At 41.3% G+C, this 23,738-nt stretch overlaps 2 protein-coding genes across 2 annotated transcripts; both read left to right on the top strand.

Annotated features, from left to right (window-relative positions):
* The first annotated feature begins 93 nt into the window (after nt 1–93).
* On the top strand, nt 94–12,027 carry LOC125297297 (zinc finger protein 708-like). The gene is made up of 5 exons (XM_048247577.1): nt 94–258; nt 5,447–5,767; nt 7,877–8,008; nt 8,538–8,666; nt 10,248–12,027. The coding sequence occupies exons 2-5, from the start codon at nt 5,491–5,493 to the stop codon at nt 11,519–11,521; spliced, it is 1,812 nt and encodes a 603-aa protein (XP_048103534.1). The 5' UTR covers nt 94–258; nt 5,447–5,490; the 3' UTR covers nt 11,522–12,027.
* A 5,106-nt stretch (nt 12,028–17,133) lies between these two features.
* Nucleotides 17,134–22,829, top strand: LOC125297361. Its single transcript, XM_048247698.1, has 5 exons — nt 17,134–17,269; nt 18,797–19,111; nt 19,328–19,450; nt 20,625–20,674; nt 21,004–22,829. The coding sequence occupies exons 2-5, from the start codon at nt 18,841–18,843 to the stop codon at nt 21,742–21,744; spliced, it is 1,185 nt and encodes a 394-aa protein (XP_048103655.1). The 5' UTR covers nt 17,134–17,269; nt 18,797–18,840; the 3' UTR covers nt 21,745–22,829.
* Nucleotides 22,830–23,738: the final 909 nt, after the last annotated feature.

Below are 23,738 nucleotides of genomic sequence, written 5' to 3'. Positions count from 1 at the left end.
CGAGGGGGCACGTGTCCCCTTAATTTCAATGGGCATGACGCCACTGCAGATGGGGGCGGCAACGCATCAAAAAGCTGGTTGTCAACCGCCAAGAAGAAGAAGAAAGTTTTCTGAGGAAGTTTAGCAACGTTGGTTCAAGGAGGAACCAGAGAATGTCTAATAAAGGGAGGAACACACCTTTTTTCACGTTTTGTGCGACCTACTCAACAGTTTGACTGATCTCCGTGTGCAGAACTCAATTGAGTTACTTATTTTGAGGTAAGTTACGTGCTTAGGCACAATTACAGGGGCTTATTTCTTGATCATATAAGTTTAGGTATAGGCTATCGTAGGCTTCAAGAATCTTTGCTCGGACGATACGTTTCTCAAAACGATGGACGCAGAGACTGCTGGTGAAATGATGCCCGGTGCTTCTGTCTGCTAATTTGCTGCGCAATTTATGAAGGAACCACTGACCGACATAAAAAGAAAACAAACGTTTTCGCAAGAAATACATGTTTGATCTGTTTGCATTTCTTAAGCGTGTGTTGCTGACCTAGCATACCCAAAAGGGAAGTGAATACCCTGATCTGTCTGCGGCTTGCTTGCCAGGCTTTTCCAGTAGGCTACTAAGTTGTGAAATATAAAACCGTTTCCGTTTTTTTTGAATGTCGATGGCTACATGAGAACGCATCTGTATGCGTTCATAATACAGTTAAGAACATAATTATTCATACCTCTGGCAAATATTGATGTAATGTTGATTTTCCCTTCACCAACATGTTTGTTCTGACTGAAAATGACACTGCCACATGCCAAATGGTTGCAAGGCAATGTGGTAGAAACATGGAATCAAAAAAATAATCGTTTTTAGCATTTTTTTTTTTAAATGAAAAATGGGGTGTCCAAAATTATTCATGCCTTTTTTAAATAATCAATGGAAACATCTTTATTTACATTTACAGCTCTCAAAATGGTTCTTGTAATCTGCCAAGCCTCTCCATGTCTCCACGATTGTAGGCCGCACCTTTTTAACAGCAATCTGGGTTTTGAGTCAAGAACGATTATTTGTTATCCCTCTGGCCTTGTACTCACTTTTTTGACGGATTAAGGTCTGGACTATGGCTGGGCCACTCTAAAATGTTGGTATTGTTCTCGGATAACCATTTATTGCCTTATTTTTAGCTGTATGTTTTGGATCATTGTGTGGTTTAAAGGTCCAATGCCGCCTATTGCGGCAGGTCTCTTGGCAGACAGCCTGATCTTTTCCTCCAAAATTCTCAATTTGCCCCTTGTTTTAGTGTTACCGTTTACTTTAAGTTCACCAGGTCCCGTTGTCTGAAAAACACCCAAAACTAATACATTTCTATCTCCACATTGTGGATGATGTTTTGGTGGTTGAACTCCATCTCAAAATGGATCACTTGGTCATCTTGGATGCTGATCATGGATCACTCTTCTCCAAACATGCACAACTCGGCTAAACCTTTATAAGGGCACACCTGGAAAAAGAATTTAGCTTTCGCTGATTTTTTTTGACCCAGGGACATGGCCTGAGATTGGTATAAAAAAAGAAGCATTAAGTTCCAATGACACCATGTCTATTTCAATTGTGGGGGTTAGAAAAGGAATATTTGCGTCCAAACGGATCCATCTCAACACGACTCAACACGTTACTTCATACCCCGGGCCTATAGGTGGCACTGTGTCTTTACAGAAATTCACCAAAACTGCAAAACTTTCGATTTAAAAACAGACAGAATAGGCTACGACAAAATGGCTAGGAAACCAGAATTGTTTGTGTGGACTGATGGTGAACTGTCAACTGTAAAACTAATAAACTTTATTTTCACGGTTTGTGAAGGGTGCAGTCCGTCCTTTATTTGGCTCAGGATAGGCCTACTAATCACCTTTACTTTCTTTGGTTGTAGGATAGTCCATTGATTCACATTAGTTTTGGCTATCACCGCAATTAGGCTACTAAAAGCAAGGGCTTACACCAAGTTCTAGGCTATTCTGTAAGCCACATTTTATAATATTGCTATAAAACCTTCGTAGTAACAGTCAATACTTTTGCTTGCATCAAATGCGTGCATTAAGATTCAGTGGGCTACCATCGGGCTTAACGCGGAGTTCTAAAAAGCGTCTTTGTATGCTTATATCTGATTTCACTTTCGACTGTGAATGCATGTATATATGTTGTAAGACATGTAAAATAAAAATAAATAAATAAAAAATACGCACAAATTAATGTAGCCTAAACTTACACCGCACTTTCCTAATAACTTAAGTTCTCTCGCGTCACTGACAGTAGCTAGAATACATAAAAAAAACACTGGGAAAAACAGTGTTCAGTCCACCAAGTCATAAGCTATCGGCGCTGCGCAGTATCAGTTGTGATTATTTATCTTAACGGAGTGTAATTGTAGGTAATGTCATGTATGAAAACTAGTATTGTTAGGCAATACTATAAGTGCAAGTCCAGGGCAGCTGAGGTGTGGCGATGACATCATCGATAGGCAAGCAGGATGTTTAAGCTGTCTAAACTAACTCAAGCGGGACTCTGGTTTCAGATTTCTCCACTCTGGGACCAGGTTTCAGAAAAAATGCGGTTTTAAGTGCAGTGCGTTTACAGGATTCGTTTGGACGCTCGGCCAAGGCGAAGCAAAACCTCTGTGTTTAACCTAAAAAGCGTATCCGTGTGGACAGGCCCTAAAGCAAGAGGCTACACTGAGAATCTGGAGGAATCAAGATCAGGCAGTGTGCTGAGAGACCTGCCCCAATAGGCATCATTGGACCATTAAACCAGACAATGATCCAAAACATACAGCCAAACAAGTCAAGAAATGATTAACAGAGAACAATGTCATATTTTAGAGTGGCCCAGCCAGAGTCCAGACCTCAATCAGTCAAGAAGTGAGCACAAGGCTTAGTTATGTTAAGTTATGCTATCATATACCATATATATGAATTGCATCCACACACAGTGGGGCAGCCGTGGCCTACTGGTTAGCGCTTTGGACTTGTAACCGGAGGGTTGCTGGTTTGAACCCCGACCAGTAGGCACAGCTGAAGTGCTCTTGAGCAAGGCACTTAACCCCTCACTGCTCCCCTCGCTGTTGTTGCAGGCGCACTGCTGGATTAGTGTGTGCTTCCACTTCACTGTGTGCTGAGTGTGTTTCTCTAATTCACGGATTGGGATAAATGCAGAGACCAAATTTCCCTCATGGGATCAAAAGAGTGTGTGTGTGTGTATATGTGTGTATATATATATACACTTATAATCCGTCAAAAAAGTGAGTACAAGGCCAGAGTGATGGCAAATAATCGCTCCTGCCTCAAATCCCGGATTGCAGCTAAAAAGTCGGTCTACAATCATTGGGGACATGGAGCGGCTTGCGATAATAAGAACCATTTTTTAGAGCTTTGATTGCTAATAAAGATGTTTCCAGTGATTTATTTTAAAAGGGTATGAATAATTGTGGACACCATTTTTCATAAAAAATTTAAAAAAATATATAAAAAGGCTTATTTTTTGATTCCTTGTTTCTACCACATTGTCTTGCCTATTGGCAAGCGGCAGTGTCATTTTTAGTCAGAACATATTGGTCAAGAGAAAATCAACATTAAATCAATATTTGTCAGCGGTATGAATAATTTTGTTCTTAACTGTACCTGCGTGATTGAGATGAAAACAGCTGTTTTTCAGCAGAAACATGCGAGGACCTGTCTCTTAATTAATGGGGGATTTCAGTCAAGCTTTGATTGGTTTAGATACAACTGAAAGTATGCAAAATGTAAAGTAACTGGTTAGCACTTCGGACTTGTAACCGGAGGGTTGACGGTTCGAACCCCAGACCAGTAGGCACGGCTGAAGTGCCCTTGAGCAAGGCTCCTAACCCCTCACTGCTCCCCGAGCGCCGCTGTAGCAGGCAGCTCACTGCGTCAGGATTAAACGCTCCACATACTCGACGCACCGGACCGGTAGCGCGACAATGTGACGCCACAGAAGCGCCCGAACCATTTATACTGCGTGCGTGGTCACGCGACACTAGTTGCAATATTCTCCTGAACAGAGGTGTCGCTGTTGTGAAAAGATTAACGCTTAACTACGCTTACACAGCAGAAGAAGCTGCATTAAGAAACACTAGTAGCAGAGAATGTAAACGGGCTCTGCTATTAGCTAGCCTCTGTGATGGTACTTCAGACTTTGGTTGCTACTATTCACAACTACCACCATCATTATCATCTAGTTTCCAAGGTGTGCGCACAGGTAGATAGATAGATGGATATATAGATAGATACTTTAGTCATCCCGAGGGAAATTTTAATAATTTAAACAGTTTAGTTAGCTGGCTAGCTAGCTAGCAGCTGGCTGAGTTTGTGTAATTTCCTGTAGTGGAAAGAGATTTTGTTCAGGCCTTAATAGATATCCTTTGTTTGAAAATAATTTGTTTCTATTCTTTCCTCTTCATTTCATGTGTTGCAACTCTCGCTGGTAACTTTGTTAACTTATCCAGCAAACTATTAAAAATTCACGACTGTATCAAAACACTGCAACTCTCGCTTGCCCTCGAACTAGTCCATCTTCCTGTTTCCGCTTTGTCGCAGTCGCCTGAAAAAAAAATGAGTGGTGATACCTCCTCGCTACCTGGCTAAAATCCTGGCGCCGCCAGCAAGATCTACGCCATTTTGACGCCACGGGTGTCGCTACCCGGGTCGGGTGTGTCGAGTATGTAGAAGCCCTTAGTGTGTGCTTCACCTCACTGTGTGTTCACTGTGTGCTGAGTGTGTTTCACTAATTCACAGATTGGGATAAATGCAGAGACCAAAATTCCCTGGTCTCTGCATTTATTCCAGTTCCCTCAAGGCCACAGCTGCCACCCTATCATGGACAAAATTGTATTGTAGTTTAGAGTAGGCCTACACCAGAGTCCTATGTAATTATTCTTGCCGCAAAGTATCCTCCTTTTTGTTGTTATGGAAATGGCCACCCTAGCCAGGCGCCTAGTAGTCATGTTACAGTTAATGTTGTTTTGTTGTATTCTCTTCAACTGATTTCTTGATCATAGTTAGAAGTGGTAGGCTACACACGCGATCATAGCGTTTGTGAAGTGACGGACATAAGCCAGGTGCCCAGTAGTCATGGTTACAGTTAATGTTGTTTTGTTGTATTCTCTTCAACTGATTTCTTGATCATAGTTAGAAGTGGAAGGCTACACACGCGATCATAGCGTTTGTGAAGTGACGGACATAAGCCAGGCGCCTAGTAGTCATGGTTACAGTTAGTTGTTTTGTCATGGTTTCTTGATCATAGTTAAAGTGGAAGGCTGCCCATAGGAGCCCAGTAGTCATGGTTACAGTTAATGTTGTTTTGTTACATTCTCTTCGAAATGCAGAAAATATCTTGAAATGCAGAAAATATCTTGAAATGCATTCTATTGTTTTTGTGTTGCTCTGACTATAGGCTACTGAAAATCTGCGTGGAATCATCTATGGTTCATTGTGAACATGGATCTCGGACTTCCGTTTAGTTCTGGCTTTAATGTTACTGAAATGTACCAGGTTGACCAGCTGAGGATGATGGTAAAGCAAGAAGATATAAAAGAGGAATATTGTCATATTGCTGCATTTCAACATGATGAAGAAAAGCCATTTGCAGAGCTACACTGTAGAACTGACATTGAGACAGACGTCGCAGAGTCCAGCGGTACTGAAACACAACAGACAACGGCGGTTACGCTGAAGAAAGAAGAGGACGAAAACAAATTCAATTATCTTCTGAGAAGTAAGTCCTTTCAGAGACGCCTAGACAACTCAACAATAGCTTCTACGCTATTAATTGTAATAGACAAACAATCCTACAATTTTCATGTCTACCTTAAATAACCTAGGCCAGGGGCAAACTGCTTTTCACTCTCCTTAGAGAACATTTACAATGTCAATGTGAAAACATTGTGTGCAGTGTTTCCCCTAGAATTTTTTCCAGCAGCGGTGCTGTTGATCGTAGGAAGCCCCCTCAAAAAAAAAATGACTCCTTAAATGGTGACTTCTGGTGGATTTTGTGAAAGAAATGGACAAATTGAGTTACAAATTATGACATAACCATCAACATGCAATAATCATCACAGCATGATTATTGCAGTACTTGAACAGGATTATTCATGTTTTTCCTTCACCTTTTTCATTTACATTATTAGTATTAGCCACTGTACAACTGTACACTGTAGGCCACTGTACAAACTATTACTATTTAGAATATACCGTGCTGTGCATAAGTTAAGACATTTATATATAATGTATTTATTTACGATACATGATGCATCTCCGACCACCAAGCCATCCTGTTCTCTGTCCCAGTGTCCCTCCCTAAGCAGCCTACAAAAAGGTCTATCACATACAGGAACACAAAGCGTGTGTGTATACCTACGCTGGCTAACACCCTAGCTGCCAACCTCGCTATCCACCCCTCTAACCGCACTGCCGACTCCGGCCGTCACTCACCGACTCAGTCACCGAAACTCTCATTCATGCATTTGTCACCTCCCGTCTGGACTACTGCAATGGTGTCCTGTCTGGGCTGCCCAACAAAGCCCTAGACAGATTGCAGTATGTCCAGAACTCAGCTGCCGGGGTGTTAACCCACACCAAGCCCTGGCAGCACATCACCCCCATCCTCAAGAAACTCCACTGGCTGCCAATCAAACAACGCATCAGCTACAAAATCCTCCTCCTCCCCTACAAATCACTTCACTCACTGGCACCCAAGTACATCACTGACCTCCTCCACCCAGACACCCCAGTCACGGGTCCCTGGCGCCCCACCAGCAAGGACTTACTTCCCACTCCCCGCACCAGACTCAAGACCTTTGGTGGCGGGGCTTTCTGTGCACTTGCCCCTACCCTTTGGAACACCCTGCCCCCTCCTATCCGTTCCGCCACTTCTCTGACACAGTTCCAAAAGCACCTCAAAACGCACCTCTTCTCTCTTGCCTACCCTCCCTAAACCCCTACCCTGCCCCTGCCCGCCTACTCCCACTCTTGTAAAGCGACCTTGGGTATCTTGAAAGGCGCTATATAAATTGAAGTTGTTGTTGTTATTGTTATTATTATTATTATTATTATTAAAAAAAATAATTGATGTCCTATTTTTTTTAATTAAGACAAAAGGCAAAATATGTTTTTTATTCCTCCCTTTAGTCAATTTCAGCATGGGTGTCTTAACTTTTGCACAGCACTGTATAAACTATATAGACTTCTCTTTCACAGCACTGTATAAACTATATAGACTTCTCTTTCATGCCATTACACTGTATTGGTGCTGTGCAAGTTGAATTGAGTGCCTGTCACTTTAATGCCGTGACAGCCCGTGACGCTGGCTTGATTCTCACGGTTTTAAGCTAACTTAGTAGCGTTGTTGTGCATGGTGCATAAGAATATGTGGATGAAATGAATTATGTTTCCCATGTCATTTGGTAAAATAAATGGTCAAAAATTTGAAGAAAATCTATCTTGGATTATAGCAGATAAGTGTCTTGTATCATATCTATAATTTTGGTGAGCTCGAACCCCCCCCCCACCCAACCCCCCCACCGGTCCGTGAAAAAAAAATGGGAATCAAACCGGTCTATGGTACATAAAAGGTTGGGGACCCCTGCTTTAGGCTATAGTTTTTCTACATGGGTTTAGTTAATGATCGGGCCATATAACAAGACCACACTTTAATAGTGGTTGGGGTAAACTGGGACATTTTAGTGTCCTGACAGGCTTTACTCAAAATCGGGACTGTCCCGGTCTGGTCATCCTAATATAGATGCCAAAGCATTTGCCATACACTGCCTGTGCTCCAACATCTGCACTGCAGTCCTCAGCTCCTAAACCGACCTGTCCCCTACAGACCCCGTGTCTCTGGCCCAGATGAACAGGGTATCAGTGGTGCTGGTGGACTGCTGTAGGACACAAGGACGACGAGGGGAGGAGGAGGAGATGCAGACGCAGACCAATGGAGATGCACATCACATTGAGACCAGTAAGATACACACACACACACACACACACACACACACACACACACACACACCAGTCCCTGACTGTTAATTGGGCGGAACTTAAATGAATCTAGGAACTGTACCAGAGACTTTCTAATGAGGAGACACAGCACTCACAAAATCCTCCATAGAAATGCATGGGGTTAGTTTGTAACGCCAATATGGCCGTTGTCTACACATATCCCACCCCTTTCTCGGCAAAACGTCGACATGTAAATACATTGAGCCAATCATATGGTGTGTTGTGCAGACATCTTGCCAATCATGTGTTGTGAACTCGCCACTGGAACAAGATTGGTGTTGTGAAGCCTTGCGCACGCGCATTACTGCTGAATAGGATGCCCGATGAGTGCCCAAAAAGCGTTGCAATATGGCCGCCGAGTGGAGGGACTTGCCTAAAAGGACTTTGACTGTACTGACTTACTCATGTTGCTTCTGCCAGAACACTTCAATAAACAGTTGCATATTAACTTGGAACTATGTTCTTATAAGCCGACCTGTTCCCTACAGACCCCGTGTCTCTGGCCCAGATGAAGAGGGTATCAGTGGTGCTGGTGGACTGCTGTAGACCACAAGGACAACGAAGGAAGGAGGAAATTCAGATGGAGACCAAAAGAGATGTGCATCAAATCGAGACCAGTGAGAGAGAGACACACACACACACACACACACACACACACACACACACACACTGACTGTGTTAATAGCCTATGAACTGTAGTAACTTGCTAATAGGCCCGTTTCCATCAGAGGAACTGGAACTCAGTATTACGGGGTAGGTACTTCAGTGCAGGAAGTTGAATATGTGTCAGCTTAATAATAGTAAACAGGTTGCACCACGCAAATAGTTTAGATAGATAGATAGATAGATAGATAGATGCTTCATTGATCCCCAGGGGAAATTCAAGACCCACACAGTTTCACAGTTTCAACATAACACTAAGTTATTACTTACATTTTACATCCCTCTCCTGGTTGAAAAAAACATTGTAAGTAGGTAATGTTAATTTGTAAACAAGGCCATCTAATTTAAAGGGGAACTATGAAGGTTTTTTAGCTTAATTTACCTTAACTTAACAGCTTTGGAGTCATTGGAATGGTTATATGACTTTTTTCACGTTGAATGGCAGCCGTCTCGCTTCCCCCTAGCGCCTGTGAGCGGAAAAAAACACCATTGCAACTTTGTCAGGAAGTAAGCGCCTAGGAGTGGCCTCAGTGTCAGGAAGTAACAAGTATAACGAATTGCTTTACTGCACTTACACACATACACGCCAGGCACCGGCTAGAGCAATGTAGCGATGGAGTTTCTCCATCATCCGTCCTGACAGAGCCAGCGACAAGAAGCAGAAAAGCGAGTAAATAATTGTCGGAGGAACAGGGGAGAGGAAACGAGGCTTGCTGTTGATCTGTTATCACAAATTAGCCGTTTTAACAATAGAGTGTTAGTGTCACCTTCACAACTACTAACCAGTAACCAGTAACCACTGCAGTAGCCTGGGCCTGTGGCTGAAATACTCCCAAAACACAACTACAACAAAATAACCAGCTAATGATGCTAATGATGTAATGAATGTACATTTACAAAATACAACATGAACTCCTTTATTGCTGTTGTTATGCTTCATTAAATCTACAGCTGTTAATTAATGTGATTACCATATTACCATAAGTTTGCTCTGCGACTTAGTCAAAAAGGTGTGACTTGTATATCTGTTCTCCACAAACCTATATTATTTACCGTATTTTCTCATCCACTATTTTCCACAGTTGCTGTCCTTCTACAATGAATTACATTATTCACCCAGCCACTCTAATGGAATGCAGTACAACCATTGACGACAGTGTTCAGATTCCTTGAACATTCGTGGCAAACTCGTTTCCTTTGCACTGTTAAATTTGAACAAATCTTATGTTAACATTCCATCTCAATGGTAACCGCTGTCTAGCCCCTGCATGTTCCTATGTAACATTTGTGGAGAACTACGTTCGCAGACATTTCGTGGAAAACTGACGGCAAATTAAAACATGTTTCAAAGCGATCGCGAACGTTCGCCTATGTTTGCGACTTCGAACGCACCCACTTGTCATCTTTAAGCCTCGGTTGATGAGAGAGAGAGAGAGAGAGAGAGAGAGAGAGAGAGAGAGATTAGAGATAACACCAAAAAGGGGGTCACTTTTGCACTGTTCTTAAGCATTTGTTTAAATCTGTTTTCAATCCAGATACAACAGAACAGAAGATCCTCGGACAGCATGATGAACTCGACCTGCAACTCAAAGGAAGGCTGCACCACTGCACCGTCTGCAGGAGGAGTTTCACGACCCTCAGAGAACTTGAGAAACACCAGCAAACACACTCTGTTAGTGCGAATGAAAAGCCAAAGACTCATCAGTGTTCTCAGTGTAAAAAAATGTTTGTGTCATCTTCATCTCTTCGACGGCACATGCGTACACACACTGGAGTGAAGTCTCATAAATGTGACCAGTGTGGAAAATGTTTTTATAAATCTTCAAATCTTAAACATCATATGTTTGCACACACTACAGAGAAGCCTCATAAATGTATCCAGTGTGGAAAAGCATTTAAAGAAACTCAAACTCTTAAATACCATATGCTAACACACACTGGAGAGAAGCCTCATAAATGTGACCAGTGTGGAAAAGGTTTTATTAAAACTTCAAATCTTAAAACCCATATGGTCGTACACACTGGAGAGAGGCCTCATAAATGTGACCTGTGTGGGAAAGGTTTTCCTGTAACTTCACAACTTAAATCCCATATGATCACACACACTGGACAGAAGCCTCATCATAAATGTGTCGAGTGTGGAAAAGCATTTACAGATATTCGAACTCTTGGATCCCATATGCTAGTACACACTGAAGAGAGGCCTCATAAATGTGACCAGTGTGGAAAATTTTTTAAACGAATTCGAACTCTTAAATCCCATATGTTAATAATACACACTAGAGAGAAGCCTCATAAATGTGACCAGTGTGGAAGAGGTTTTAATCAAATTCGAAAACTTAAAGCGCACATGCTTACACATTTAGGGGAGAAGCCTCATAAATGTGTCCAGTGTGGAAAATCTTTTCGGGCAACCGATCTTAAACACCATATGCTTATCCACACTGGAGAGAAGCCTCATAAATGTGTCCAGTGCGGAAAAGGCTTCGCACTATTTTCAAATCTTAATAAGCATCTAGTTGTACACACTGGAAAGAAGGATTATACCTGTTCCCAGTGCGGAAAGTCATTCGCACGCCATCCAACTCTGAAAGCGCATATGCTACTGCATACGGGAGAGAGCCCTCATGTGTGTGCCCAATGTGGAAGAGCTTTTGTTTTACCTTCACGTCTGAAACGCCACATGTATATACATACCGGAGAGAAGCCTCATATATGCGTTCATTGTGGAAAAGGTTTTGCACTAACATCAAAACTTAAATCCCATATGCTAATACATACTAGAAAGAAGCTTGATAAATGTGTTTAGTGTGGAAAACATTTTCCACTGGAATCCAACAAGCAAATTGTGTGTATTTTACTCCCACTAATATTAACACTTAACTTCACTTGGGTCATGAAGATCAATTCCTACTGCTTCTTAGCTTGGTGTACTTTCGCAGCTAGCTAGCTAGCGGGGAAATGTTTGAGTCAATCCAGGTCTATTCTGGCCACAACTTCAGAGAATGCAAATGTCATGCTTAATTGTTACATGTACGAAGGGGTCCCTCAAATCGTATGGCTCTGAACATTGTGCTTTCCATTTGTTTACAGTACTGACTGCTCAATAGATTTTGATTGGTTGCAAGTTGGTTACAAGAATCAAAGGACAAGTTTGTGAGATGCAGGGTACTGTAAAAATAGGGGTACAAGGAGGAGGAGGAACAAAAAAATGCAAAGAGCAAATTTCTACTTGATGTTTTCGTTCATCAAAAGACAATGATGGAAAAATATGAAATTAGCTTTGAGATTAAAAATGTACTTCTCCCTAAGAACTATATGTTTTCTATTTTCTGTGTATTGTTGTATTGTTTACTGACTGCTTGATAGTGTATATCATTTTGATCACTTTGTTTATGATTTGAGAGCACTGTTTGATTTTGAGCACAAATAAAACTGTTCTGAAGCTAAAGTTTAATTTTGAGCACAGGTCAAACTGTTTTGAGGCGAAAGTTTGATTTTGCAAGAGGAGTCAAAGGTTTTGTTTAATGTTTTAAGAAAACGGAGCAAGGTTTCAGAAATTGTGTTTTAGCAATTGAGAAAAACTGTAAGACAAAATGAAAATGTTCTCTGAGTCTGGCGATACCACTTTTAGCTCCAGCCTATCATAGATCATTGAATTGGATTAGACCATTAGCATCACGCTTAAAGGACAATTCCGGCACAAAATGAACCTAGGGGTTAATAACACATGTGTACCGAGTTTGACCGATCGCTGGGATTTGTTTTCATGCTAGTCGTTTGTGACCAGTTTTATTGCAAACCGCTTATTACCGTTTACGCTAGCCTTTGGGGCACACACATGTAAAAAGAAATCGCTACCTCTATACCACTAAAAAGGCTCAAAATAGCACCACACTTACACAGTTGCATGAGGGTCTCTACATGTAAACCGAAGCATTAAGAACTTTGTAAGTGTACGGGCAGTTTATTAAAAACTGCCTGTATGTCCTTATCTTTTCAAGCCATGTCATGCTCCATGTCAAATCAGCCTAGAAAATCGCCACGTTTCATTTGTGACCTTAGCCGTCCACTCCATCTACGGCCTCTACACACAGTTGCGTTCCGTCAACGCATGCCAGTGGGCGTTCCCGACGGTAGCTATGCAAATGACTTGAAGTATAACCATAATTTGATTGGTTGGTGCCATCCGTTGATTGGTCGGTGCCGTCTGTCGGTGCAGCAACAGATGAACACAACGCAACGGACCCACAATTCAGTTCGGCAACGGATGACGTGAGCCCATGTAAAGTGAATGGGATGCGTCTCCAGCACTGCAATGCACGCAGCTGTGTGTAGGAGCCATTAGTGCAGCCCGTACCACTGATAAGGACACACCAATTTTCAACATTTTATTTCTTAGAACTTTTTAAATACAGTGAATGTTTTTCTTTTAATTTAATTTGTAATGCGTACGCAGTAATGTGCAATTGTTTTTTTTGGTTTGCCAAGCACGTGGAATTAAATATGTGTATAAATAAAAATGTGCTATAAATAATGCTACCTTATGCTATAGCTATCCATCCACATTCCTGCAATAAAACTCCATTCCAAGAGGTGGCAGTAATGCGTAATTGTCTGTTTGCCAATTCTATTCACCAAGAAAGTTATCCACAGAGTTCTTCAGGGGAGATGAGCAGCGTTGATTCAAGAGCACAAGGTTGCAGCACCTTGGCCACTGCTCTCCTCATCCTTTCCACCTGTTCTCAGAAGTGCATGCAATACACACATACACAAATGAAAATATATTAAATATTACATATATATATATAAACCTGATGTATTAAATATTATATAAACTATATGATGATGAAATAAAAATATATTAAATATGATATAGGCTATATATGCCTGATGAAAGTACCACCAGCAGTCCGCTATCTGCCAATCTGATTTTGCTATCTTTGCTGAACGTCAAAGGAAAAGTTGGCTACCCTACACATCTGTATAGCATTAAATGAAAAAGTTGGCTGCCCCACATATCTGTAGCATTAAAGGAAATAAGAATAGAAGTAAGCATACAGTGTACATTTACACAAGATAGATAGATATATAGATAGATTTATACTTTATTGATCCCCAAGGGGAAATTCAAGGTCTCAGTAGCATACAGACATCACACACAACATACTTTTTATGCTGTAAGTGTATATAATAAACATATATGTATATATATATATACATATATTTTTATTATATATATATAGAAAAACACTGAACAATAAAGACAAATAGATAAAAATACTATACTAAATCAAATATCAAAGTGTGCGTAAGGATGAATGAATAAGTATGAGGCGCTTGCAGTGATGGGGCAGGGACTGAGCCTGTGATTCTGTGGTGCTCTATGAGAGTGTGTGTCACAGTGACGGTGTAAATAAGTAAGTCCAACAGTGCAACAGACCAGCACCAAGTGCAAGAGACCAGCATTAAATAAATATGGACATATAAGAGAGAATAATATAGACATAGTACTATATAAAAAAAACTATAGCAGTGCCAGAATAAGTTGGAAGTAATAGGGTTACAGCCATTGGTCCAAGTCTTAAGAATTAAGTACAGCCACAATCCAGGCTGTTGGAGGGAGGGAGGGGTTATGCATATGTGCTAATATAGCCAGTACATGTAGGAGGTGGAGAGGCAGACAGACTGCACAGAGGTCTCTCCTCTTCCCTTTAGTGAATTATTGAAAAGTTGCATGGCCCTGGGGACAAATGACTTCCTCAGCCTTTCAGTTGTGGATGGCAGTGAGTGTGTCTCCAGCTGATCAGGCTCTTTTGCTTTATAGTGCTGTGGAGTGGATGACAGTCATTGTCCAAGATGTTGATCAGTTTGCTCAGGGTCCTTTTATCTGATATTGAACTGATGCACCCCAGTTCAGCTCCCACGATTGGTTAAGAAACATTGACCGAGACTCCCACTTACGACTCACCTCCTTCTTAAGATAGCGTTCCCTTGCCCAAATATGGTCTCTGGTACTTGACTTCCTGCCAACTAATTGGCAGGGCCATCTTGCCAATTAACCCTTTAGTCTCAGTGGAATTCTCTTTAACAATAAATGTGAGAACACCTTTTGTCTATATTTGCATGGCAATCCTTCCTAACAATGGTTGAGTTCATGAGATTCTGATGGCTCATCTAAATTCGTCTGGACCTCCACCTGACCCATTCTTATAATGGATAGCCGTGGTTTACCTTCTTTTGTCGAGGAGACGACCCTGGCAGCAGAGAACAAAAGGAACTACAGGCAATAGATAGATAGATACTTTATTGATCCGACAAGGGGAACATTTAGGCTACGACTCTACATGAAACCGCCGGGTGAATAGATAGATTTCTCTTACCGCTTTCACACCTTTAAAGACACCGGTAAAGAAAAAAACTCGCGTGCACACACAGGTGTAACCGGCTAAATGTGCTGTAGTGCATATGCCAGACCAGTCGATGGCGCCGGTCGTGCAGAAGCTCACATTTAATTCGCGTGAATCGCGTAGAAGAAAACATTGTTGACAGTTTGTTAAGCAGTCGCCTGAAATAAGGAGACACCAGACAATTCGGTTTTCAGTTCAACTGTTTAACTAATAAAGTTCATTTTCAAGGTATGTGACTGCTATGTGAATTTCAAATACCTAGCCTACGCATTGCATTAGGTCTGAGACCACTGGAGAAAACACTACATGCAGTAGCCTAGCCTAAGCTAAATGTTTAACTAAGTTAAGCTAACGTGTGCTTCTAATTTAGCCACAAAAGGCTGATAGGCTACACGTGCACATAAATCATGACAGGGGAAAGAAAAAATATTTTAATGTGATAAATGGTTTGGTGAGATGGGGCTATGTTGTCATAAAATTGCCGGCTTCGCACCTACAGGCGTCTACACGGCGAAAGTTAGCCAGCGATTTCAAATATTCCCACTTTGGAACATCCAGATGCCTTGTCCTGTGATGCAGGACTTTCAATTTACTGGCACACTTTGATAATATGTTGTCAGCAATAGGTTGCAGTAATATGTTGTACAGGTTAAAGGGGTGTACCTGTGTACTTTGGAGTGGGTAAGACTGTCTTTAGTGGCAGGCTAGCACACACCGTTGACTTGCGCTAGCCTAGCACCTGCGAACTCTGCAATTAGAAGGACTGGATGAAACGTGCTGAAAACGGTCTCCACTGATAAATATCACACTTGCTTACTTGGAAATAAGGTCTTATGTCCAAAATCCTGAACCACCCCTTTAACGACTGCTCTAATGTTAACCCCATATGTGCCACTTTTCTGAGACACTATTTCAGTGCCATTACAAGTGACCAGGGGGGTATTCCAAGTACATGGTTTAGTGAAAAACCTGGGTAAGTTAACTCAGAGTAAGTGGAAACCTCCTACAACAAGAGCCCTGCATTGTTTAGTCAGGAGAAAGAAGCCATACAGCTCTTCTATTAGGTTTACCACTTAGGCCTACTCTGAGTTAACTTAGGTTTGTCACTAAACCATGTACTTGGAATACCCCCCTGGTCACTTGTAATGGCACTGAAATAGTTTCTCAGAAAAGTGGCACATATTGCATTTGTTTTAGACAACTTCCTTTTTGTTCCAAATAAATTGGACCTTGTTTTACCCAGATGTAAAGAAAGCCTGTTGTTTATGAGCCACTTGCTAAAACTATCTAATTCATTACGTTGTCTTCAGTGTCTTCTCAATCTCACTGATATCACTCCCAGAAACCAGTAATGCAGAGTCGTCAGTATATAAAAGCAGCTTATGGCCACCTTACACCAAACGATTTTGACAAGATTTGGGAAAGATTCCTGAAAGATTGTAGTCTTTTAATTAATGCCCCCATTCAAGCTTTACTCAAAAGACTCCAATTGTTCAAGAATCTTTCCCAAATCTTGTCAAAAATTGGTGTAAGGAGGCCGTTACATTGAGACTGATGGCTGGTGACTGAAGTCAGCGTAGCCGCCCTGTTTGTGGTCAGCACGTGGGGGAGGGGTGCATTAGCCTTTGATGGTGGGGTGTTGCACCAAGAGTGAGGGGGGAGGTGGTTAGGCAGGCAAGCAATTAAGAGCAGTGGACAGACCACTGCCAAACCACTGCCATTGGAGCTGGAGCAGGGCAGTCAAACCTAGAAGTGGTTCAATGTTCACCCGGTCCAGATCTCCCTCACAGATCTGCTACTCATTTATTCGATAGCCTACTCTTTTTGATATTACTGCAAAGCGGATCTGGTTAAATTGGTGATTGTTTTTGTTTTCATTTTTGAAGATAACTGGGTTATTAAAAATAACTTAGTGTTGACCTATTGATCCACACTTCAGTCCAGATGGTGGCGGTAATGCACCTCAAAGCTGGTTGCCAACCGCCATACAACAAGAAGAAGACGACGAATTCTTTGTGAAAGATTTGCAGGATTGTTTCAAGGATACAAATGCTTGCGGGAATAAACACATTTTCACGTTTTGTGCGACCTAAACAGAAGGTTAACTGATCTCCGTCTGCAGAATTGAATTGAGTTTCTTACTTGAGGTAAGTTGCGTGTTTATACACAATTACAGCGGCTGATTTCTTGTTCATAGTTAGAAGTGCTACATCGTAGCGTTTGTAATGTGACTGGCATAAGTCAGAGGGTTAGCCTATTCCATCAACCCCCCTCAAGGCCAAACCAGGTTTATTTCGATAAGTCTCGCTAATTTTAGTGAGAATTCCGTTCAATTAATGAGGTTAACGTGAATCCTAGCTTGGTAACTATGGGAATGTATGCCACAGAACTAACCTGTTCCGTAGCAGGTTAACTTTCAAGCTAAATTAAGATGTGTTGCAAAAAAAAACAATCAGTCGGAAAACGAGTCCAAAAAGATGGTTCCGTCAACCTGTGCTTTCGTCACCTGTAGCCTACAACTTCAAAAACAGAAGTAGGGCTACAAATGTTTTTTTCCGACAGTGTTACCAATCATGGATTTACACGTTCACTAGCTCCAAAGAATGTATGAAGATTATGCGGCTTAAAATGTTTTAACTTCACATGCGTGTGGTTCTAGAAATCTTGCTACTCTGCGTCATCTACGTTCGGTGGTGGCGTAACGTGCAGCGAGACGGCATACCTAAGCAATTAGGCTACATTCTTGCGTGTTCACAGGTTCGCTTCCCATAAGAAATATTAAGGCAACATAGTTTATCACCTTGATAATGGCATTTTTAGTTAAACTCTTTAATGTAAGACATATGTCTACTGTTGATAAAGGGTCATGCCCATTTGGTAGACTGTTCAGTGACAGTATTTGCCAGTGGGCTATATTATATCTGATGCAAGCCAAAGGATAATTCTGTAGGCCTATAGGCAGCTAATAATTAAAACTGCTTCATGTGTCGACGATTGTTCATGAATGTTAAATCAACTGTGTGCTACACACATGGGCGGATTATGAACTTTAGAGCCCCTGGGCCCAGATGTATTATGTGTGTTTAATTTGTTTGATGTGATTTCCTGTATTCTGGTGCATTTTGGGGATGGCCAATACTAAATTCAGTCAGATTCATTGCCTACATTCTGATTTGTTGATATTGAGGCAATGATTCCATGCAAAGGCTTGGGCTTCAGGGCCCCCTGACCCCCTGGGCCTGGGCCCAGTAGGCCCGTGCAGCAATCCATCCCTGGCTACACAGATTAAATACCAGGCATAAATGACCAATTGAAATTCATTGCATTTCAGATAATTATATTTCACTTGGGGAGTTATGGAAGACAATAGGCTATTATGTTGATACTAATTTATTTCATGACCACCTACACCCAGACAATAATTTGGAGTGAACTCTTTTAATCTAAGAACGTAGGCTATAGATAGTTTTGAATATATATCCAAGTTGTTTTTGAGTTTATACTATTTATTCATTCATTCACTTGTTTTCTTCAAGCATATACTGTCTATGTGTTCAAGAGTGAAGCCAATCAAACTCGCAATTTCAAACCATTATCATTGTTGTTTTAAATATATCTTGATAAATAAATATCTTGAAATGCATTCTATTGTTTTTGTGTTGCTCTGACTATAGGTTACAGAAAATCTGCATGGAAACATCTATGGTCCGTTGTTAACATGGATCTCGGGCTTCCGTTTAGTTCTGGCTGTAACGTTACTGAAATGCAGCAGGTTGACCTACTGAGCATGATGGTAAAGCAAGAAGATATAAAAGAGGAATATTGTCATATTCCTGCATTTCAACATGATGAAGAAAAGCCATTTGTAGGGCTACACTGTGAAACTGACATTGAGACAGACGTCGCGGAGTCCAGCGGTACTGAAACACAACAGACAACGGCGGTTACGCTGAAGAAGGAAGAGGACGAAAACGAGTTTGATTATAGAGGTAAGTCCTTCCGACGCCCCCTGGACACTTCAACAATAGCTTCAACACTGTCACCTTTTCTTGTGTAAGAGTTAGACAATCACAATCCTACAATTTTCATGTCTTCCTTAAAATACCTAAGATAAAATATATGTAGATGCTACAACATCAGCCATACACTGTGCTTCAACATCTGAACTGCAGTCCTCAGCTCCTAAACCAACCTGTTCCCTACAGACCCTGTGTCTCTGGCCCAGATGAAGAGGGTATCAGTGGTGCTGGTGGACTGCTGTAGGACACAAGGCCAGCAACGAAAGAAGGACATGCAGACCAACAGAGAAGCACATCAGCCAGAGACCAGTAAGAGACTACAAACATGCACACACACACACACACACACACACAGAGGTGTGAATAGTCACTGATCTCCCGATTCGATTACGATGATCATGATCATCATATTTGAGACGGGCACCTGTATGAGACAGGGCGCTAATTCCTTTCAGTAGTATTTGAGACGGGCATCTGTATGAGACGGCGCTAATTCCCTTCAGTAGTATTTGAGACGGGCATCTGTATGAGACGGCGCTAATTCCCTTCAGTAGTATTTGAGACGGGCATCTGTATGAGACAGGGCGTTAATTCCCTTCACACAAACGCACTGACTGCACGGAGGACGCAGGGGATATGACGTACAGAGTTTTGAAGAGACGGCAATCGTCCCCCTCACTTCTGATGAGGGGGGGGCTTGCATGCTAAATAATAGCCTAAATAAAACTTTGAATTAACACTAACCACAGCCATCTACTAGTAGCAGTTGGATATAGAGCCTTTCAAGAGAATTCCATTATCAGCATCATAGTTTGCCCCACAAGGCTTCCATTTTAACATTCTATATGTAATCTTAATGCAGAGGAAGTAGATTGGGAACCAAACGGAACGTTCAAGCATTGTTTTTGTTTTTATTGTTGAAAGGGTCTATATGAAATCAGTTTGTCTGCTAACCATCATAAACTGAACCAGGCTAGGCCTACTTGCTTCTGTAGACCGCCTCCTGCTCATCCCGACTTTAGCTCTTATGTTTTAATAATCAATACAACTAGCCTACTGCCTATCAACTCGTTTTCATACAAGATGAGTAACTCTTACACCACATTTAACTTCGAAAACATTTATTTCAGGCATAATTTACAAGATATTATGTTTGTTTTAATATTTTACATATTTTAAAAAAAAATTAAACATTTTAATTAATGCTATGTATTTAGACATTGTTGAAATGTTCATACTAATAGTTGATTATATGGGCAAAGTAAGTTCATTGTAATTGCCAGTTAATTTCTTTGGTCTTTACCATGTGTTCTGGTAACCTGTAAAGCCATTACAATTGTTCCATCACATATTCTAACATTACAGCAATAAATGGTAACTAGTGGAGAGTGCATGTTGATTAGGTAATTTGATTGACAACTTCATACCAGAGAATTTAAGTAGGCCTAACTAATTGATCATGTGTGTTTGGATCTTCCACCAGCATCATCTTTGCAGCAAGGCACAGCAAAGCGTCTCGTCACAAAAAAAACGGTAAGTTTTATCCTGTATAGTCTACAAGATGGATGGATGGATAGATAGATACTTTATTGATCCCCAAGGAGAAATTCAAGGTCTCAGTAGCATACAGACATCACACACAACATGCACTTACAGCAATACAAGTAATATACAAATAAAAAACTCCACTGTACAATAGAGACAGTAGAAGATAAACATGATACTAAAAATGAAATGCTAAATATACTAAACTAAATCAAATATCAACACTGTGATAAGGATGAGTGTACATAATAGCCAACAAGTCAGGCGACCTCGCTTAACTAAGCCATGACTCATGATTTTTCTCCATTTAAATACAGGCAGCTGTTTCCAAGGTGCTGCTGTGTGACGATAAGGGCTGGATGGCTAATATGGAAAGCCGCCTAGCCGCGAGGACAGCGGATCTTACATCGGAACGAGCTCGAGTAGCTCAACTGCTTGCCGAGAATGCAAGTTTGAAAGCTGACCTGTCAGCCAGCAGAGCGGAGGCAGACCACCTCCGACGAGAGATACAGGGGCTGAGAGAGGCCAGTCAGAGGGGGCTGCTCGTGGAAGAGATGAGAGCTGGCATAGGAGAACTGCATTCGGTTCTACGTATGGTTAACTCTACGCCTGCGAGATCAATCCCCAGACGCGCCTCAACACCTGCACCAGAAGTAGATTCTTCAGATTGTCAGATGTCTCCATCGGCCATTTCCTCTTCCTTAACAAACAGCATCCAAATGACCGGTCAGTGGGCAGACGTGAGCTTGCGTGATTTTGGACCAGAAGACCATGTTAGACTCCTCCAAATGAGCTTCGGCCAAGTGGGCAGATATGGATGCCTGCTCTTCAGACACATTATCTCGGAGGAGAACTACCAGGCATGGAGCAAGACCACAAACTGGGATGGTTCTAGAGGTAAACGATCACTGCCTCAAAATGTGAAGAGCTTCGTGGTTTCTACACTGAGGCGTCACTTTCCTGACATGGACAGGGGGGAACTGAAAGAGTGTGTTGACAAGATCAACGAATTCCTGCGTACAACACGCAAGAATTCCCAAGGACTCACTCTGCTCTAAAGACTCCAGAACACTGTACTGTAGTTTACTGCACTGTAGACTGCGTTTCAAATTATTATGCAAAATACATTTTTCTCAGATTTTCCTAAATAGTTGATGCAAATGACAGTCAGTATAATTTAAGTCAAACCGTTAGAGTATAATTTGAATTTTATTGAACAAACCTCCCAATGATACGAGTTTGAAAATTAGTCTTCATGTATTCCTGAGCCCACTGGATGATATTGCTCCATTAGAACTCAAGACAGCTATGACCGAACATATCTTCTCAACATCTGGAACGTCCAGCTTCAAGGGAAGGGGAACTTAATTTGATGTCAGAGTTTAGTTTGATAGACTATGAAACTCTTGTAAAAACTGTCCAGAACCTCAACTCTTCCACATGTGGCATAGACACTCTACCTACCATTTTTTTAATAATCTGTTCTTCACCTCATAGCAGCTGATGTGCTTCACATTGTAAATGCATCATTACTGTCTGGCACATTTACTAAGTCCCTGAAAACAGCTGTTGTAAAGCCCCTTCTCAAGAAGAATAACTCAGATGCCACCATGCTAAACAACTACAGGCCCATATCCAATATACCTTTTATTGGCAAAATTATTCTCTAATCAACTAACCACCTTCCTAACATCAAATGAGTATTTTGATTAGTTGGACTATCAAGTTGGACAGTTGGACACTCATAGACTGTAACTCTGAGTGTTAACTATTTGGGTGTTAATACTCCATGAGGGGTACTATCAAGCCCTGTGGTCGGCCATTTTGGCCCTGAAAGGAAATAAATTCTAACAGTTTGGAACAACTTCAAGAATCTTCATAGAGTGCTGTACACTAGGTTCTTGACTAGTATAATCATTCTATGTTTTAATCGTTACTTTTTAAACAATTATTGCCCTTGTATGCTTTTACCGGTATGTGCCATTACCTTGTGTGTTTTATGTTTTCTTCCTCTTATTATTATTTTTTATTATTCTTTACTTTTTAAACTGATTCTTTGCCCTTTATGCTTTTATCAGCTATTCCTGTTTGCTTTTGTAAAGCACATTGAATGATCTCTGTGTATGAAATGTGCTATATAAATAAAGTTGACTTGACTGCAACTGTTTCTGTTTGTGAGCAGTGTTTAGGCTTGGCCGAATAGTAGGTTTATGCACACTTGCAAACTTCTTGAGGATCCTACACCTTGAGGTTCGCAGGACTCCAGAGGCACCAGCAGCTTCAAATACCTGTTTGCTGCTTTGCAATGGCATTTTAGCAGCTGCTCTCTTAATCCTATGAATTTGTCTGGCAGAAACCTTCCTTATTAAGCCTTTGTCGGCACAAACCCGCCTGTGCTCTGAATCAGCGACAAATTTGTTTACAGTACGAAGATCACGCATAAGTTTTCGGGAAATATCCGATGTTTTCCTACATTGTCGGAGGTGGTGCACAATGACCGCAGAGATCCTTTTTTCCTTCCCGTATTGCTTGAAACCTACGGCATGCTCAATAATGTAATTTGCATAATAATTTGGAACGCAGTGCAAATGCGACTTATAGTCCTTGAAAATGGAAGAAATCCCTTTGCACAGCCAACTTAAACAAGGTGCTGGTGGATTGCAGGTTTTAAAGTTCATATATAAAAAGAGGTGGCCACCGCACACTTAAATTTTTTAGTGATTTTTATTAAGCAACGCGTTTCGCCAGTTGCTTCATCAGGCTCAATGGCAACTGGTGAAACGCGTTGCTCAATAAAAATCACTAAAAAATATAACAGTGTGCGGTGGCCACCTCTTTTTATAAGTGACTTATAGTCCAGTGTGACATATTGGTGTTCTTGGTACCTTGCACCTTAATTAGGTTCCCAAGGCCTTTGTGAATAAAAACAGCCCCATAATAGCACAACCCCCTTCACCATAATTCTCATTAAGCATGGGATTTTTTTCAGTATAGCCATTCTTCTATGTATGCCAAATACACGTTAAGTGTTTCTAGCCAAAGAGCGCAATTT

Source organism: Alosa alosa, chromosome 7, assembly GCF_017589495.1.
Source record: "Alosa alosa isolate M-15738 ecotype Scorff River chromosome 7, AALO_Geno_1.1, whole genome shotgun sequence".
NCBI lineage: Eukaryota > Metazoa > Chordata > Actinopteri > Clupeiformes > Clupeidae > Alosa > Alosa alosa.
The sequence above is the reverse complement of the archived record's forward strand: the minus strand, read 5'-3'. Positions and strand labels throughout refer to the sequence as shown.

What these genes read in the sequence shown, in the direction of transcription:
- LOC125297297 (XM_048247577.1), top strand. Translation starts at nt 5,491, where the DNA reads ATGGATCTCGGACTTCCGTTTAGTTCTGGCTTTAATGTTACTGAAATG. An exon ending in ATTCAATTATCTTCTGAGAA is followed by an intron (nt 5,768 to 7,876) that starts GTAAGTCCTTTC and finishes TGTCCCCTACAG; the next exon opens with ACCCCGTGTCTCTGGCCCAG. An exon ending in TGTGCATCAAATCGAGACCA is followed by an intron (nt 8,667 to 10,247) that starts GTGAGAGAGAGA and finishes TTTTCAATCCAG; the next exon opens with ATACAACAGAACAGAAGATC.
- LOC125297361 (XM_048247698.1), top strand. Translation starts at nt 18,841, where the DNA reads ATGGATCTCGGGCTTCCGTTTAGTTCTGGCTGTAACGTTACTGAAATG. An exon ending in AAACGAGTTTGATTATAGAG is followed by an intron (nt 19,112 to 19,327) that starts GTAAGTCCTTCC and finishes TGTTCCCTACAG; the next exon opens with ACCCTGTGTCTCTGGCCCAG. An exon ending in AGCACATCAGCCAGAGACCA is followed by an intron (nt 19,451 to 20,624) that starts GTAAGAGACTAC and finishes ATCTTCCACCAG; the next exon opens with CATCATCTTTGCAGCAAGGC.